Raw genomic sequence first — 19383 nt, forward strand, 5'->3', positions numbered from 1 at the left:
TGTGCAACTTCAGGGCTTGCAAAAGTATTATGACAAACTGGCAGGTGAAATAATCCGGCGCAGAGATCTTGTGTACCAGTGTGTGGCTGAACTACCGGTGCCCAGTTCACACGCAGACTGCAAGCAAGGTGACAGCGTCACTCCCCGAGCCGCGGCTCTACGCTTCCCGCAATCAGCGAAAAGATCACTCATCTATTGCTGTACGAGTTCACAAGCGTGGACAGAAACATACACCGAGTATTAAATAAACAATAATCTTGTGGTTACAATTGAATATTTCAGATGATCTAACATATGATGTTAGAAGAATACCTCAGCTATTCTGAGCAAAAGTCCTTGCACTGACAAATACACTAATGGTGAAATTCTTTCAAAGAATTGAAAAAAGTTCAGTAAAAAGTATTTTAAAAAAATATTTGACATTTATAAACATCATTGCCTTAGGCAGGAGCTCTAGGTACAAACAACCCTGATAACATATTTGAGAAGTTACAGCTCTCCCTTTTAGAATTACTGTTTGCCCCTCAAAGATAAATGTTTCCTCAATATCAGTTAGGTTTGCTTCCTCTCAAACACTCATTGAAAACTCACAAACTGGAAATGAGCATTTGAATGAAGTAACTCTTACACTAGTGTTTGTTAAGCAGTTACACACACAAATTCTTCATACCATCTTGACTGACAGCAGGTTTGCCATATGTTTTTCCAAAGGCTGAAGCCAATACTGGAATTCTGTTCAACAGAAAGCATCATAAATGCTTTGTTCTAAATCACTCAAATAAGAAATTACTAACAATGCTCAGAAAAAGCCTACGTTAGCAAACCAGAAAATACAGATTTCATTACATTGTTACAACATAAAATCACACACAGCCCGAATTGCAGAATACTGGTACCTGGTGGGTTCTTCCTACATCGAAAGCTTTCAAGAGTACTGCTTTTGAAATACATGGATGTTATTACCAAGGGACCTAGACAATCCAGCTGCAAAGGAATCACACCGTAACACGTGATTTTACTCTGAAGGCTACTTGGATCGGATACATCATCAATGCACCACCTAACAGCCAGGGAGTTGAGGATCTCAAATGCATATTTACAGTGGATCATGCTATTCAGGAGGGAAAAAAAAAACCAAACCACACACACACAAAAAAACCCCCACCAATAGGAAAAAACCAAACAACTCAAAAACTTCATCAGCTGCCTGACTTTTTGGAAAGGACTTCTATCAAACAAGCCCAGCCAACCACCGCAAGATTGAAATTGAGAAGGACTGCCCTAAGATCCTCTCCAACCTGAACAGAACAGACCTGCAGGCTGCATCTAGCCACACATTTCATGAACAAAGACCAACCCAGTTTAAGTTATTTTAATAGAAGTAATGTAACCCTTAATACACAGCAATTATCCTTTATATTAGTGTCTCTCAACTCCTCTAAACATTCTTAGGCCAAGAAAATTAATCTTACCCTCTTGCTGCTAGTTCATACCAGAAGTTTCTTCCTTAGTAAGAAAACTAATCAGCACAAAAATTCCGGAACACGAGCCCAACTAAAAGAATTCAGGTGGAGGATAACCTCACACAAAACACTGACTCTCCAAATCCCACGCCTCCCACCGTTACAGCCCACACAGGGAACCCTCCACGTGACTGTCTTCAGAACCGCAGAATGGCTTCCAGCAGTACAAGGAGAGCCTCCTCTTATCCCAGCACAACCTAATGGCACCACAGCAAGAAAACTACAGCCACAGACGCATCAGCTATATGGACAACCTCCGTCAGCGAAAATTCCTACAAATTCTTCTTTAAAAAAAAAAATTATACATACAGATATATGCACAGAGGCATACATACACACAAATACACCCTTCATAATGCTGGTGCCCTACTACTAAAACAACTTTTGTTGTTGTCAAGTGTAATGCTTATCTATTTAAACCTCATCTCAAATACCTAAAATATTTTATTCTAAAATTTTTGAAGTGCTACTATAAACATTATTGTCACTTATTAATTAATATATATTGTATGCAACCATTATATAAGACTCTAGAAAATTAATTTTTCTTATTGCTTTAAAGACAAAGGCCTCATAAAATAAGTAATTTTTCTTAATTAAAAATATTACTGTGATTTTTATTTACCTCAAACAGTAGGTAGCTAAGACAACTTAGACAACTACTACGCAAAACAAGTTCTGTGGTCACAGCACATGACGCAATCATATTGCCACTCGGTGGAATCTGACCTATTTATCAGTTTTTACAGTAAAACCTTTTTATTGTCCATCCAGAATCCCAAATATGAGGCAATGGCTTTTCTAACATAAACCATTTTTTGGTCCTATAAAGGAAAGAAACCACTGATTATTTTTTTAAACTTTTATTAATGTGCATATAGACAGAAAACTTTCATTGGAAATGATCTTCAAAGCAGAATAAATCACTGAAGCAAACTAAGCAGTAGTGAAATAGTGCTGAACCTTCCTCTTTGGAACCATCCGAGTTTCTTTAAGCAAAACGTGAGGCTTAAGAGACTGTGACTGATCTCATATTTGAGTTTAATCTACTAAATCTGTATTGCTTCAGCAGAAGATAAGATAATCAGTTTTTAATAGTATGAAATCAGAAGTGATAAAGAAACAAGGTTAAACAAAACAGAAGTGAAGTTAGGCACGGAGACAGGTATACAAATACAACAAGAAGGTTACGTTACTACCAGGTTTTTAAGCTAGAAATCAGCATCATTTTTTTCTTTTTTGGAATTCACAAAACTAAAATAAAAGACGTTTTAACTTCTGCTTTTTTCCCCCCCAGGCTTGTTTTTATCCCCCATATACACTCAGAAACTCACTCCTGGTTTCTCCTGCAAGAAGTCAGTAATATCACAACACAGGATCTCGGCATCTACCACAATGACCAACAGAAATGGATAAGCAGAGCAGATTTCAGCCCTACAAACCAGGCAATTCAGCAAAAAAAAAAAAAAGTCAATGTTTCATAAACAGTATTAGATTTGCAAGGTCAAAATGGAGATATAAAGGCACTTCTTGCACGAGAACACCACTGTTTTCGGACATGCATGTAAAGACTATCTAAACTCAGTTCTAAAATGTCTACTCAGTTAGTTACTGGAATGCAGGTACTTCTGACTCCGAAAGACGAGGATACAGCCACACACAAATGTAACTTGGATTTTATCACCAGTTGTGCTACGAGACTTCTTTATGTCTTCTCCACGCTCACCTTCTCAACAAACACCGACGCAATTATCTGCAGGAGCTTTCCCACCGGCAGCACACACTGCTGCTATTTTGTTTTCTGACAGTTTATATTCAATTGGAAATTACATAAAAGCAGGCTCCCCTATTCTAACGCCCATTTAACAAAGAAACACATGCTGCATACCAGATGAGACAAATTAGCTTAAATCAGAAATAGAGAAGCCGAAAGGTTACTATTGCAACAAAACGGTACCAGTAGCCTGCCAGAGTGCCCAGCTCTGAAAATGAAGCACAAATTGCCTCCAGAGGACATAATACCACCACGCCTAATGAAGGAAAACCGAGACTCCTGTCAGCCTTTGCTGTGTCCTTGCTCTGCTGCTGCCCACAATGTGCCATTTCCCTTTTGAAAAATGCACTACACATTCTTTTGTTACTATATTTCTTAATGTGTTTTATAACTTTTCTTCCCTTTGAGCAGTGGAAGCAATTTCCTATTACAGTTTTAAATATTCCTGAGGAAACTACCTATCACACCTTTAAAGAAAAATTTCTACATTTTAATCTGTTCTGTTTAATCTGTTTTAATCCCTAATGCTTATTCCCTCACAGCTTGTTTCTGTAAAGGCAAGATTTCTTAAAATTGTTTTTTAGGACAAGAAATTACAGCAAATTATTTTCTTAAAAGTCCTATTATTTTGGCATAATCTATTTCCCTGTAATACTTTCATTAAAATATTTTAAATACAGTATAATCTCTAAACAGGAACAATTCATTAAACTGAAGAAATCTATTAGTTCATATTGAAACACTTTATCTGGGTGCTTGAGACCACAATTAAGATATTTAAAAGATTTTTATCTAAGGCTCTGTCAATATATCTAAAATTATTTTTAATCACCCGATAAAAATTCAAATAGCTGCATGTATTTATTTTTTTTTTTAAATAACTCCTACTAGTAATCAGTGTATATGACCCATTACAAACACCAATATCCAATTGGGATACGAGACTACAGAGAACATATGGTAAACCAAGCAAAGTGAAACATGGCACGGTCACTACAAAAAGCTAAAAGATCGTGCATGTAATGGTTGGAGCAAAACTGCCTGCTGTAACAACCTGGAGCACCTGGCTGGCTGAAGGTGGCATGTGATGGTTTTGCTCTCCTTATCTATTGGGGAGGGGTGTGCAAAAAAAGAGGTGATCACACTTTATTAGACACCTAGCCTCCCACAGTTGGCTGGTTTGTTTGTTTGTTTGTTTTACCAAAAACTGGGAAAGTACATTTATGCCCCTACCTGCACAAGCTGGGACTAAGTCCCTCCCTCCCCTCCTCAAGGAGGAAAGAGCTTCTATTCTCCTGCTCCCCCCGCCTCATATGAGGAGGTCACAGTAACAGACCAAGCAAACATAGGTGCTCAGAGGTGAAAAAAATTAAAATAACATTGTTCACACTCCTCCCAACTGCACTGAAGCCACAATATTGTGACATCCCACGTGTCTTCTACCTACATCAGTCACAGACACACAGGACAGACACCTGCAGCATGCAGGAAAAAACAAAAAAGTTCTTCAAAACCTGAAGTTCCATGTTCTTCAGCAGTGTCTACCAGACTCATCCATTAATGAACTGAGTCCCACCAACAGGTAAAGTCGAAATAGGAGCAGAGTAAGCAGATATACCGTGGCAGCCCTGATCAGCTGTGTCGCCCTGCCAGCCTGCTTGCTGACGGGCAGCCACAATTCCAGCCCGAGCCCCGGACATCCCACACTGCCGCCTGACGCAGCTGAAGCAAAAACCACCCAGCCTTCCCTACAGCTCAGGGGCAGCCCTGCTCTGCTTCAGACACCACAGGTCTGAGGGAAAACCAGAAACAGCCTCTTCAGATTTAAGATTCAGTGTCTTCCAAGTTAAACATTTCTATCACTTTTTCTTGCAAACTATACACAAGGATTCAACTTCAGTCACCAACTTTTTGTCAGGAATCAGTGTATTCACTAAGATTTCTGTTCCAGCCAGGCAGGGACACACTTGCGGTGAAAGTGGGGACTGTACAACTGACAAAGTCTTTCCACCTTTTGCAGAAGCTTAAACTAGTCTACAGTTCTGTTACCATGAATCCCCATCCTTATTCTCCTCCAGCCAGCTGTCTAAAAGCACAGCAGCGTTCCTCTGAGAAGCTGTTTGACCCAGCTCAGATAAAGCTGTTAATTAGCAAAAGCAGCAGTGCAATCAAGCAAGTATTTTTGCATTCTAGACCAAGGTATGACTCTGTCCTCCCACTCACATCGTCAGTAAAGTCTTATCACCTCTCTGCACATTTCTTTCATTCCACAAGGTAAATAGCCCCATTCTTGTAAGCGCTATCATTATTCCAGGTAACATTTACTTCATAATTTATTCCTTCACTTTTTGTCATCTACCACACAACTTGCTTTGCCAATTTATCTTTGCAACTTTTCTACCTACTTGCAATTACCCTTTGCTGCTGTGTTCATCCAACCAGGTCTGGAATCCTTCTATAGGGGTTCTACAGCCAAATCTGACTTCCCGTATTTGTTGTTCTCTTCTTCAGACACAAGGTGATACTCAAACACGTATTCTTACTAAAGTCTTGTCATATTTTTAATGCAGACTGCAGTGCATCTTATCTACAAATGCATAAAAATACAGACCATCAGTCTACTTCAATTAAAACCAGATTTCTGCAGTTCAGAGCATTCACAGTGGGGAGGCTGGCTGAAGAGCTAAAGCTGATAAAATAATGCGACATTGCACATTAATATTTCTGGGGGGGGCTGTCATACGGTACTGTTAAGAACTGGGTACTAAAAATGCACACAAGGAAGTCACTACTTTAAGAATATATTGATACTGTCAGAATATTTAGCATCAATCTTTTGGAGAAACATGTTTCAACAAAAATGTGTACTCTCTTGCAGTGTCCTATAGTGTTTACAGAATGGCAAAGAACATCAATTCAGAATAGATACAGCTCAAAATACAGTAATTCCTCTAGACATAGTTTTTCAAGATGAACAATAATTATAATAACAGTTTTTAATAACCTTTTGTTTCATACTGTTCCTATTTCAATATCTTATAATTTACTACTGGCAAATAATTATCCAATTCCGACTAGACTGTAAGCAGAACAACTTATTTCACTTAGGCGTAAAGTCTACAAAGCAATTTGTTATTCCCTTTATCTCTTGCTTCAGTCTTGTTACTTTGAAATATACCTATCTGCAATTCATTATTTATTTCCTTGCCAATTTTAAACATACTCTTTATTTTAACATTCCCTATTCAACTAAACATGTTACTATAGGTTCCATTAAGCTTCAGAGAAGTTTCTGTGGTTTCCTTGGAGATAAAGGAAAAAAAAAAAAAAAGGTTCACTCAGATTCTGAACATGGGAGACAGGGATGGGACAGAAGATGACAACAGGTACAATCTATCCAAACTTGCAGCCAGCATCTCATACACACTAAGCTGCCTAAAAAAATGTTAGTGCCTGTAAGAGGTTGTTTAGATAAAGCAACACACTGTCTGGAGGACAAAGTGTTTTCCACCAAAAGCTTTTTTTTATATACCTAGTCAACAAGGCAATCTCTGCCACGTACTGTTTTGCTATTTATACTAACATAGCCAAGTATTACACATGACAGAACTGTAGATACACAGAAAAAAACGCTGCCATTTTTTCTTAGATGATCTTAAAATACTAGCACACACACTGTGTGGTGCAGAACTGTATCAGCTGGCCATTTCAGAGAACAGACTCACAACACAACTTGCACGAGATTGCTGTATGCTACAAATTCAGATTTGTTGACAGATTACATCACGCACTTCAGGTAGTTCAGCTGCATGTCCTGTTCTCAAGTTCACGCCCAGCGTGAACTTCATATTTAAAAAAAATGGACAAAGAGCAAGTAACATGGCTCAGTCAGCCATACTTCCACCCCTTCAGAAAAATACATTCAGGTGCTCACACCTGACGAGGAGATAGTTCAAAATAAACTTTACCTTGCTTTGCAGAAACTCGTATCGTTGTACCCGTGGGCCTGACCATATCCTCCTGGCCAGCAGCGAGATGCGTTGCTTGTGCTCATGGTAGCCCCTGCTCACGCCTGCATCTCTCCCTTATGGGTGCTATCTTGATTGCAAAAATGTGCAATGTGCCCTTCGTGCAGAGCTGAATCCTGCAGCACGTGCTGGGAAGTAGCACTGATCTAATGACCTGGTCGTAAGAAGCTGTCTGAGCACATATTGTCTTCACCTTAAACCTGACTGCCAGCTCCTTTTTGGAGTACTAGGAACTCAGCCCAAAAGCCATAACTAGAATTACATTGCAACATATCCAATGTTTTTTAAGATTCAGATGAAACTTCTCACAAAGATAGTTTTGAAATATGAAGTTTTCATATGAAGCAAAAACTAAAGAGAAACCAAAGTAAAATCTTTACCACTCCTTCTCAGACTCAGGGGTTTTGGGGAACCTGATGCCTTCTTTGCAAGATTGCAGTGTTACACCAAAGGCAACGTTGTTTTTCCTTTAATAGTAGGAGTTTCCTGTTCCAAAAGGCACAGTAGTTCTTAAATTAGCATTTAAAATTAATAAAAGTAACTTTTATAACTTCTATGTGTCTTTTCTTCCTACATAAAATATATTGATAAAATTACCATTTCTTTACACTCATTGCCTGCAGGCATAGATCTACATTTAGCCATTTGGTCAGTTTTAAGAGCTTAGACCTTTGTAAAAATCAAACTCCTTACACCTCTGCAACACAGCTGTCCCTTGCCTTGACATGCTTTCAAAAACTTCTCCCCTTCAGCCCCCAAATGAGCGCCAAGCGATCCTTTCAATCCCCCTCTCTCTGTGCAATCACTACGGGTTCCACGTTTGCCCGTGCCCTGGGGTTCCCTCCCCATTTTACATTGCGGTTTTACGCTTTATACTAGCAGCAGCGCGCTTCACAACGCCAGGGGGCTGGCAAGGACACCGTCATCCCAAAGGACTGGAGTGCTCTGGCAAAGCAGGTGCCTTCATTCATGCACTACTGAAAATTTAAGTGACACCCTCTAAAATTTGAAAACTTGCTAACCAAAGACTTACACTAGATGCAATAAATACTGCACTTGCTAAATCAACACATTACTATCAAATAAAACAAATTAGAATTCTAGTTCAACTGGAGTTAGGAAATACTAACTAGTGATGCACAAATGAACCATGACTGAAGAGAAAAGCTGCAATGAATTTTTGTTGTACTATGCAAGTTGTTTGGTAGTTACCTCTACACAAAATAACCGCACATATATTTTTAATTGAAACTGTTTTCTGCCTTCTAGTAAACGCAAAAAAAAACCCAAGAAACCCATTCTGCTTCCTTTAGTTTTTTTTTTTTTACTATAAAGCACCATTTTTCTGCACTTTGACAATAATGTTCATATTAAAAACATTCATGACGAGCAATGTTCGTCCATAAATGACTCAGCCATTTTAAACCAGAAAGTTTGCTCTTCATGTAGCGTTTGTCCTGGCTGTTTGGAAACCACCTCTCGGGCCCATCACAAGACGACTAACTGCTAAGGCAGTAAACATTATGAGAAATGCCTAGTTCTCTGGGGAAAAGAAAAAAAAAAAAGAAGATACTGATACTTATAACAAGATCTGTGCTTAAAAATAAAAGACTAAAATGTTTACACTTGATCATTTTTATAGTTTCATCACTACTGCCAACGACTCCTATATTCAAGCTTTAAAGCACAAGACAGACAAAGCAATAATTAGTTTTTAATATTGAAACAGCTTTCTAAATATTGCACATAAGCTTTTCATAAAGATAATACACAGCGTTCTGGCACCTTGCCACTGATGTATGGCCTCTAATCAATTGCTTGTTCAGCACTGAATATTCAGTACATTTTGTATACAGAACAAAACGGTTATCTTCCAAGGAAATTAAATGCATTTTAAAATAAACTTATCTAGCTTACAATTTTGGACACTTTATGCAGACCAGTAGCCAGGAAAGGAGAATTAAAAGAAAAGATTAAGCAAGCTGCCTAGATTTTAATTTAGCTCTGTCACTAGCCTCTTGGATGACCTTGAACAAATTATTCTACTTCTTAGTTTCCTCCATTTGTAAAGATATCAACAAAAACACCTAAAGCTGTAAAACAATCATTGAGGTCTACTACACAAAACCATTATGAAACCGAACAAGTGGCTCTTGAAGCTTTCCCCTCCCCAGTATATGCAGGAAGCCTCCGTGAATCAGACACTTTTCCACTACATCTTTAAATCCTTTGTAAGGTTCTCAACGAGATGCGTGAACTCAGAAAAGGGTTCTGGACATCAGTGAAGGTACTGACCACGTCTGTTCAGTATGCAGCTGCAGATTAAAAGAATGTGATATTAAAATGCATAAAGAATAGGTCAGAAAATAAAATCAGCTTTTCCAATACCTTTATATGAATTAATTGTACTGCTCCATTTGAAGGTGTGTTTGCATGACAGGTCACCTCTTCTCTAGGGTGATATTCTAGAATGACAGCAGGGTTCAAAGATAATTGGTGAAAATGATTGCTAGCTATTTGCTCTCACCTTTGGACCAAAGGGTCACTTATTATATAAATTGACTAAGAGAAAGGATTCCCTGAGAATCAGAACCAACGAAGACCACTTGTCATGAATATGTCTCTGGTAGTTGCCTACAAGCTTCAGTCTGTTTTCATTTTTTTCCTACCCCTGCCACTGGGGAATGTGTAAAACTACTAGCTGGTAGAAAATCTTCTACATCAGCTTATTTTGCAGTTCTGCCTTTAGCAGAAGCCCTTAGAGGTCTCTCTCAGCTATGTAGCTGCAAGTTTCTACAGAACCTGTAGGAAAATAATTGTCTTTCACAGCTCTTACACATCTTTGATTGAGAGTGTTACTGGAGAAAGGAGGATGGTTTGACACAATGATTGCATTTCCTCTCTTAAGAAGTCAGATAATACAACATGGTAAGCATACACAAATTAGTACAGATAAGTTAATTCTTCCATTTTTCCCCATACACTGTGCCATAAAAGCAAAGAAATTGAAAAGAATAATTTCAAAACTTGTAGTAGGACAAACTTCTTAAGGCAAGAAAATTATGAAAGTCACTGAGATCAAGATTAAAAAATGCAAGCAACAACTGAGCATCTATTTATATGCACAATATCCCATATGATTCCATTAGCGACAATTATAAAGCTGGGTTACTAAATCTCAGCCTTCAAGTACGAGTCAATCTCTAATAGAAATAAAATACATTAGAAACAAGATGTCCTTCTGATGCTAAAGGCAAGAGGCAATATCTTTTGCTGGCAGAAGAAAGTGCTTGGTGCTTCCACTGGCTCTTCCTAAAAACGCAGATATTGAATTAGTAGGATTTCAGCGTGATCGAGATCCTTTTATTTCTATTGGAAGTGCAATCCAAAAGCAATACATAAATTTTTAATTTAAGACAAACACATTGGAGCTCAAAACCTTATGAAAACAAACGTCCTGCATAAAATCTTCCCCTCAGGATTAATGTAAAGCAACCGAAATAGTTTCTTAGGAGGCTCTAAGAGATCTCCTTGGTATTTTTTTTCTTCTTATTGCCAGGGTTTGGTTAGTGTATCACGTGACGGCAGCCCTGAATACCTCATCTTGCTCAATTGTACGTCAATGCATCATACCAGTCAGGGTAGCTAGGGTGGTTGCCATCAGACCACTGAAATTCATCTACTGCCAGTTACAATCTTCCACTATTTTTTTTTTTAAAATTATCATTCATATTCCATTGTAGCCCATATAGTAAAATCCTACAGCAGTTCAATACACGTCAATACACATATCCATACTTCCAAAGGTACGGAACAAACTTTTCTGCATGTATTATCAGAATTCACACATATATATTTTTCAAAATTTGTTGTAAAATCTTCAGTTACAAAATAATTAGCTTATTGCAGGGGAAAGAGCCAGTACACCAACAAACTGTTTTGTCTAGAACTACTACATATCCATGTTACATAGTATGAGAAATAAGAAGAAAAAAAATAAATTAAAGAAAAAAAAAGCAGGCATGAGTAACCTTGTGTACATTTGTGACTGCATCTAGTCTCCTATCTGGAACGCTACTGGTGGCCTTGACCATGTGGAGGTTTAAAAGCTTTGCTATTGCCGACAGATTGTGTTAATTTTGGGTGCATTTACCAAGTACATAAAACATGTCATGTTTATAATACACAGGATGGTTTTGGTAGGTATAGAAATATTCTATCAGAAACAAACTTCATGAACATATATACTTATTTAATTTACCAGTATACTTATTTAATTTACCAAACAAAAATTTATGCACTGTAGAATATTAAATAAAAGATGTATCTGCAAGGCAGCAAGCAGTGTCCATGGATGCATCTCCATGACGTAGGCAGAGAGGCTGTCTTAGTCCAGCAGATACAACCTTTTTTTTTTCTCCTTAAAAAAAAAAAACCAACCATAAACCAAACACAGAAAAAAAAAAACAACCAAAATGTAACAGGTAACATTATCTTAACATTAGTAACGTATTTATTAAAGATAAAGGCTTACATTTTTGTTGCAATTATTTTATTGAAGTATCATTTTAAAACAAATTGCATCAAATCATAGAACTGCACACATCCATCTGGACAGCAAGGCTGCAAATTTGACAATAAAAGCTGACAATCAAATCACAAACCCACAGTCCATTACTGCATGATGTCAGCGTTATGAAAACATACTTGTTTTGCTTGTATTATTTGAAGGCACTATTAAGACCTTATATGCTGTCAGCAGCGACGGCGAATGAGACGATGCACAGCTTGACATGTAAAAACGCATTACAGGGAAACAAGTTAGGGAACGATTAATGGGTATATATGTCCTTCATGTGAAATACAGCATCAACCTGAGTCATACGTGATAAACAGGCTGAAAAAGCCATAACCTCTCCTACCGGTAGCAGCCAAGGACAGGAAGGAATGAGTTGATGCACAAGTTTTATGTTTTGCAAATCCCACATCTTTTAGGACGACAGTGGAAGCAAAACACCCACCCTAAACAACATCTGCGAAGGTTAATTAGCCTAATGGCACAAATTCACAGGGCTAAGGCAAAAACCGAGGGCTGGTCCCCGGTATCCTGAAGGACCTTCACCCAAACAGGGACATCAGGCACTGCAACAGAAGCAGCGGGATCTGCGCGAAAACAAGCCCGCTCATAAATATGAATTAACACACGTACCGCTACGACCACACGCAGTTCAAAACAGAAATTCGTGCCTGAGACACCTAAATCCTACCTGCACCTCTGCACGAGCTCTTTATTTCCTTAGAGAACACAAAATATGGGTTTTTTTAAGGGCAGTAAATAAATTTTATTCAGGGTTTAGCCGGAAAACGGCTCTCATTCCCAGTCAGGCGCTGCGGGGTTTGCTGGTTTCTCCTCTTCCAGTCCGTAACGCCGCGCCGCAGCCCGGCGGCCCCCCGCCTCCCGCCCCGGCCCCCCTCGCCCCGGGCCCCCCGCACCTGCCGGGGAAGGGAGCGCGGCTGCTGAGCGGGAAAGGGACCGCAGTGCGAGGGAGGGGAAGGACGGGCGGCGGGGAGGAGGAGGGCGCGGAGGGGCACGCCGAGGCGCGGGGGCACCTACCAGTCCGTGTGGGGCTCGTCGATCACCAGGAGCAGCTTGAACTTTCTGCCGGCGGCCGAGGAGACGGCGGAGGAGGGATCCACCAGCCCGGCCGAGGCCGCCGTCTGCTTCACGGCGTTGGAGAGGGAGCTGAAGAAGCTGCTGCCCGTCGACTGCTGCTGCTGCGGCGGTGGCGGCGGCTGCTGCTGCTGGGGGGGAGCCGAGTGCGGCGGCTGCCGGCGCTCCGGCGCCGGAGAGGCAGAGGCAGGGGCCGAGGAGGCTGAGGGAGGCGGCGGCGGCGGCTGCTGCGGCTCCGGCCGCTGCAGGTCGGTCATGTAGCCATTGGGCAGGTTGGCGATGAAGCTGCTGTCCGAGAGCCTGCGCCGCAGAAAGTTCATCATCTGGCCGGGCGGGGAGACAGGCGAGGCTCTGGGCGAGGAGCGGGAGCAGGCGGGCGCCGCGGCGGGGCTCGGCGATCCGCAGGCGGGCTCGGTCGCCGCCTCACTGCCGGCCGGGGCGGGCGGGCGCCGCCTTCCCCTCAGCAGCGCGGCCAGCGGCGGCGAGTGGCGCGCGCGCCCGCCCTTCCCGCCCGCCCGTCTGTAGGCGGCAGCCGCGCGCGCCGCCCGGCTCCCGCCCTGCCCGCCCGGTGAGAGGCCCCCGGTGCGGGCCCGGGCCGCTGCAACCGGCTGCTTGGAGAGGAGAAACCCGCAGCGCCGCACACCCCAGCTACGGCAGCACTCAGCCGCTGCCGCGCAGGGTGAACGCGGGGTCCGGCTGCGGATGGCACCGGCAACATGGCGTCCCGAGGCTGGGGAAGGGGGCTGTGCAGCCCTTGGCGCCAGGGAGAAGTGCGGGACACGTTTTATTTACAGCCTGGGCACAAAATTTCCTGATTTACCAACAAATAACACGGAACAGCAGCATCGGCAGCCCTCCAAGCAGAGCTATTGTATTCGGTGCCCATCAGCGCAACAGCAGAGGTGTTGCCATGAGGCCGAAGAGGAAGAAGCTGCTGGGAAGAGCCCTGTCCCGGCTCATATCACTCTGCTGGGAACAGCAGCGATTTAAACAATATCCATGGCATGTTCCGACCGGAGAACCGTCTGTTCCGGCAGCTGCCCTCAGCCTAACAACAACAGCAACAGCAGATACCAGCTCCGAGCTGGGCTGCACAGGCATTGCCACGCTTACAGCCCCGAAAATATTAATGAAGCCTCTTCCTACTAAATGGGAGTGTTGGTATTATTTTTTTAATTTGAAAAAAAAAACCAAACAAAAAACCAACAGTTTAATAAAGGTGAAGTGCCATCTATCATCAGGCAATTTTACACTGTCATTACGGGTGTATTTTCATATCTTAAAAACTGGAGGCTTTCTTTAAGAGTAATTTGAATTCTCTTTCCCCTGAGTTTTGGGATAATCACTGTGTGTTTTAACATAAAATAGATACTCAGCCTTCATTGTATGACGTACACGTTTATCCAAGGTACACATAATCACAGATCATTTTGCAGTGGGCCCTTACAGGCCACGCTGCATGTAACAGGTGGTCCAAGATTACACACACTAAGTGCATGTAGCAATTTATTTTCAAGTTAGATTTCATAAAGCTTTCCTGATGCCAACACTTTCATAGTTTAAAGTTTACATGCACAAAGGTGTAACTGCATAGGACTCTTCAACGGATCACTGAATTTAGAAACGTTCATATGTTATACGGTGACAGAAAATTAAGTCAACTATCAAGGCTATTAGAAGATGCGTCCATGTGGACACCATAGACACGCGGGGGGCAGGCGTTCACTCTGCTGAGCTGTAACGTAGGCCACATACAGATACAGCTTTTTGCAGTAAGGGCACAGAAGGATCGAAACAAGCAGAACTAGGCCGGGCTACGCCTGCAGTTACAAGGTTCCTGTCACTTCACCCATCCGTGGCTCGCACTGCCAGAGAACTTGTGGCCCTGCACTTACATCTAGATAAATTTAGGTCTAGTGTGATCTAGAGAGAATAATTTTCTCTCAGTAGTGTTAAGATATCTTGGGGTTATTTCTGTTTCTAAAAAGCTTGTATGTAAGCACAATAACACAAGTTAAATCACCTAAAACACATGACACAGAAGCAAGTAACTTACAGAGGGAGGTAGAATACTGTAGTTCACCATGGCAAGTGCACATGTACCATTTCCACTGATACTACACGTGCAGAGATTGTAAAAATCACAAGACTGAGGAATTGTTTCATTCATCCTTGTGTCAATAATTGCATCAACAAACTCCCCCTCTGTTCTCATCTAAAAACCAGGAGGCCAAGGTAAAGAAAAATGAACTGCTTATACTTTTACAAATATGAGTTTTTATACGATACGAACTGTTTCATCTTCCCTACTTAACATCTCATGTTATCAGCTATTCACCTACAAAAATATGCATATCTACAAAAATGTAATTTAATGGAGAAAAAATGACTGGTCTTCTCAGCTGTGTGCTGTAGATCACACTATGCATACAGTAATATACAACAGAAATGGGACGAATCCAGGGAAGCATTTTCTTTGCATTTTATGTGCTAATACATGCTCTAAGCCTCACGGACATCTACACATCACATCCTTAGAAAAAACGTTCCATTATTTGGGTGGACTGGGTTTCAGGCGCACCCACCCATGCCGTGCTGTCAGGTAAGTGTACGTTCAGCCCTGCATATCCAGAAAGCAGCTGCCGGGGCTGGAGAGCCGTGCGCGGGCACTGTCCACGGTGACAGCAGTCGCCTCTGGAAAATAATGAAATAATGCGCACGTTTCCCAACTGCCGGCCTGTGGGAAACGGGAACAAGCCAGAACGGAGGGGAAGGAATACTGCTGGCAGGTGACGGTGTAACCGAGTCTGGAATAACAAGCACTTAGGCCTATTTTCATGATAAAAGCTACACAGAATCTCTGTGCCGAAAATAAGTCATATGTAGAAAGTACTCTTCTGGACTTCTGGACTGTAGTACTCTTCTGGCCATGCTCAGAGAGATCGGCATTACGAGACTTTTTAAAAGCCTCAGAATTTATTTAAACCCATGCTAGTAGGTCATCAAAAATTTTTTTATAAACTCCATAGAAATATGGCACCTGTTTGTCACGGAGACAGAAAATACATACATGCAAAAAGAAAACACAACAGAAATATGAGCTGAAGTGGATGTTTGCTATGGAACAAGGATGCTATGCAGTGTATAAAGGTGAGATACAATAGGTCATTCATCTTTAATGACATATCTGAGTCACTAGACATCTTGTTGATAATGTCACTATACACTCTTTTCCATGTTTTATTTGATTTTTAAATATTTTTCTCCATTAATAGATATGTACCAACAAGTAGGAGAGCTACAGTGATCACATTAGTCTATGACTTCATGAACACTAAATGGAGCATCGATGCTCTGTTGGGGTGAGGTAAATGTTTGTATGGAAATGGATTTGTTGAATTAATGAAGTGTTACTCATTTTTAAATATTCAAATTTCAAATTCATATTTCATCTGTGATGCGTTTCTTTAAAGGCAGGTTCTTTTCTATATTCTAACATCTGTGTTATTTGTATCAACCAGATATCCAGTTTTCCAAATTGCAATTTTCCAAATGCATCACAGGGACTTCTCTTAGAGGTGTCTGACCGCCTATTCCAGCAGTCCCACACTTTCACTTAGTTTCATTAGACAGCTTCACTGAATTCTCCCAGAACGCTTGCTATTACGGTGTCCCTGAAGCAAAAACATGTCAGCTTTCTATTTCCGATCTTCCTTGCATTTTCCTGTCCAAGGTGGCAGAAGTACAGTTAAACCATAGGAAGATGTGACAGAAATAGGCACACCGGGGAATAACTGCCTCAGTTATTGCTTTAGAAAGGACACAAAGTCAACTTGATCCTCCCTTCCCAAAACTAGGCTCTCATGTTTTGATTTATGAACAGTAACAGAGAACACAAATTAGCCAGAATTGGTTTTTGTCAGACGGTCATTTAAATGTCTGAGTTTTTATTATCTGGACTGCTCCCTTGGTGTTAATATTATTTTCTTCTGATATGCCTGCCTATGTATGTTTTGAATCACGTTGGGAAATTTGACTTTTAATTTACAAGAAGTCCACAAAAAACGTAACAGGAACTTGAAATACTAACTGAAAATATTTGCAGGGTGCTATGCAAAATTGTTAAGTAAATTTATTAAGACATAAGGGCACTCTCTCTGTGTTTTATTTATGTCTGTTTAGTAAATATTTATCTAGCCTTAACTAATTTCACAAGCATACTAATTCAGACAGTTGTGTACTGGCAAGAAATACACTGCACTGACTCTTCTAGCACTCAGAGAGGACGTTGTGGTGGCTGTAACAGTGCATAAGGAGGCAGTAAAAGCAGCCTCCTCTGCTCCCGCTCCTGCCCCTGGAGAGTGGCTAATGGCCACTCAGCCTCTGTGCACCCCAGACAGAAGCTTCTCCTGTGCTTCCAGCCACCTCAACGGAAGGTTAGCAGGAGCGTGGCAGGAAAGGCTGTGATCTCTAAAGCGCTCAGCGACTGGACTGAACTGACTTGTGCCAATGTCAAAAGGTGCATCTTATCTCCTTGTCAGTACAAAATACAAAGACTACGGCAGTATTTTCTGAAATTAGAAGCCACAGCATTCCTGAAAAGAACAAAAGAAAATATGTACTCTATTATACATCCTCTGTGCTCAACAGTCCATGAAATCTTCTATAGAAAACCCATGACAATATATTTAATCAATCATTATTTATTAGAGACTAGACTTACCTTTGCAAGCTTTGAAGGTGGATGAATTCGTACTGCAGAAGAGGGCTTTGTAGTCTCATGAATAACGCTTGCTGAGATGTAAGAGGGAGTTCAAAAAAGTCTGTATGTGACATGAGATCAACCTGTAATAGAAACAGACAGGCTATGGTCCATATGATTGCTAACTATAGGTCAAATAAATTATTACAGGAGATAAACATCTGTTAGAGCTCTTCTCTGTTCCAAAATGTGAAGTTATAATAGCAGTAAGTTATCTTTCCACTTCCTACTAATAAATATATCTGTTATCTGATTTTTTTTTATTTACTATATCCTGTGCTTTAAGGATTTTTATTTTATTTTCTTTTTCAAATACACTGAATCAAATACAAAGAAACTTCAAGCACTTTTAAAAATGTAATTAAGGCTCAAATACAGCTGGCCTTACTCAGACTAAAACTTGTGTAAAGGCTGAAGGCAATCTTGCTAATATTTCAGAACTCAAGCCATGGAAGTCTAAATAATTAACTTCTAAATACAATTTCTAGCAAAAAATTCAACCATTACACACATGGACTGACAAATTGAATATAAACAGAAGAGGCACATTTAACACATATCTTAAATTTGTATGATATTGTACATATACTAAAGTATATATAAACCACAGTTTTCTGGCATTGTATTTCTAGAGGAACACAGCAATAAATGTGGTACGCCTAAATAACCTGCTATAGTTCCTGTGTTTTCTACTCTTTTGGTTTTGAGACCACAGCCTTTGTTGTACCACTAATCTCAGAACAGTAGTTTATTTGTTTGCATCTTCAGTGGCAGATGTTTCCTCTTACAATCCAGAAGATTGCTGTGTGTTACAGAAAATCAGCAAATGAACTGATATAGAAGCCTCAACTAGTAAGACACATTGAGTGTTCTGCAGATGAGTAGATACAGATCTTTCTAAGCAAACAGTTTACGAACTACACATATCTGTAGGGAGAATCCCAGCGGCAAAACTCGGGCATTCCTCAGCGTAGAGAAGAGCTACCATTACAAAAATGAACAAATAGTAAATGGTATAAGTAACAAAAATAAGGCATATAGTCACAGGAAATGTTACCCTGGAATCTGACCAAGGCAGAAGAATAAACATATTTCTAAAAAGCAGAAAACCATAAATTCCTCTATAGGCTCTACTTAATGCCTACTGTATAATTTAGAACTTGACTTTGTTTGATATCTAAAGAATAAAGCTAACAAGGAATACTATATAAATGCTATAGGAAAGTACGGAAAACAAAAACTGTTGATCTGCTAAGAACAACAGAGCTGAAGGCTTGAATTACACCGGGGACACATATACATACACCCCAATGTACTGTGCTTACGCAGAAATGGGCTTTTTTTGTCCTTTAAAACCTGAAGATTTTCCTAATCAGAGAAAATCCAATGATATATAAAGAAAATTTTCATCCTTCAAATAAGAGAATAAATAGTATATGAATGTTTGCTGAAGATCAAAAAAATCTGCCAGCTAAATCATACAAAGTCAATTTAATCAACACAGGAGTGGTTTGGTGTGCTTTTTAAGGTTTTTCTTCTGCAAATCTTTTATTTATGTTACGAAATTTAGAGTGGCAATATCCTACCATCCTGACTCATATTCTAGTTGATTGAAAAGATAAATG

General features: G+C 40.4%; 1 protein-coding gene across 2 annotated transcripts in view; it reads right to left on the minus strand.

Moving 5' to 3' along the window:
- Nucleotides 1–13437, minus strand: part of SYN2 (synapsin II) — a 177735-nt gene extending 164298 nt beyond the window's left edge. For both annotated transcript variants that reach the window (XM_086755664.1, XM_086755662.1), the window contains exon 1: nt 12940–13437. In XM_086755664.1, the coding sequence (XP_086611790.1) occupies nt 12940–13319 (380 nt within the window). In that variant the 5' untranslated portion in view covers nt 13320–13437. The remainder of the gene's footprint in view (nt 1–12939) is intronic.
- Nucleotides 13438–19383: the final 5946 nt, after the last annotated feature.

This window comes from Chlamydotis macqueenii, chromosome 10 (genome assembly GCF_036417535.1).
Source record: "Chlamydotis macqueenii isolate bChlMac1 chromosome 10, bChlMac1.mat, whole genome shotgun sequence".
Lineage (NCBI taxonomy): Eukaryota > Metazoa > Chordata > Aves > Otidiformes > Otididae > Chlamydotis > Chlamydotis macqueenii.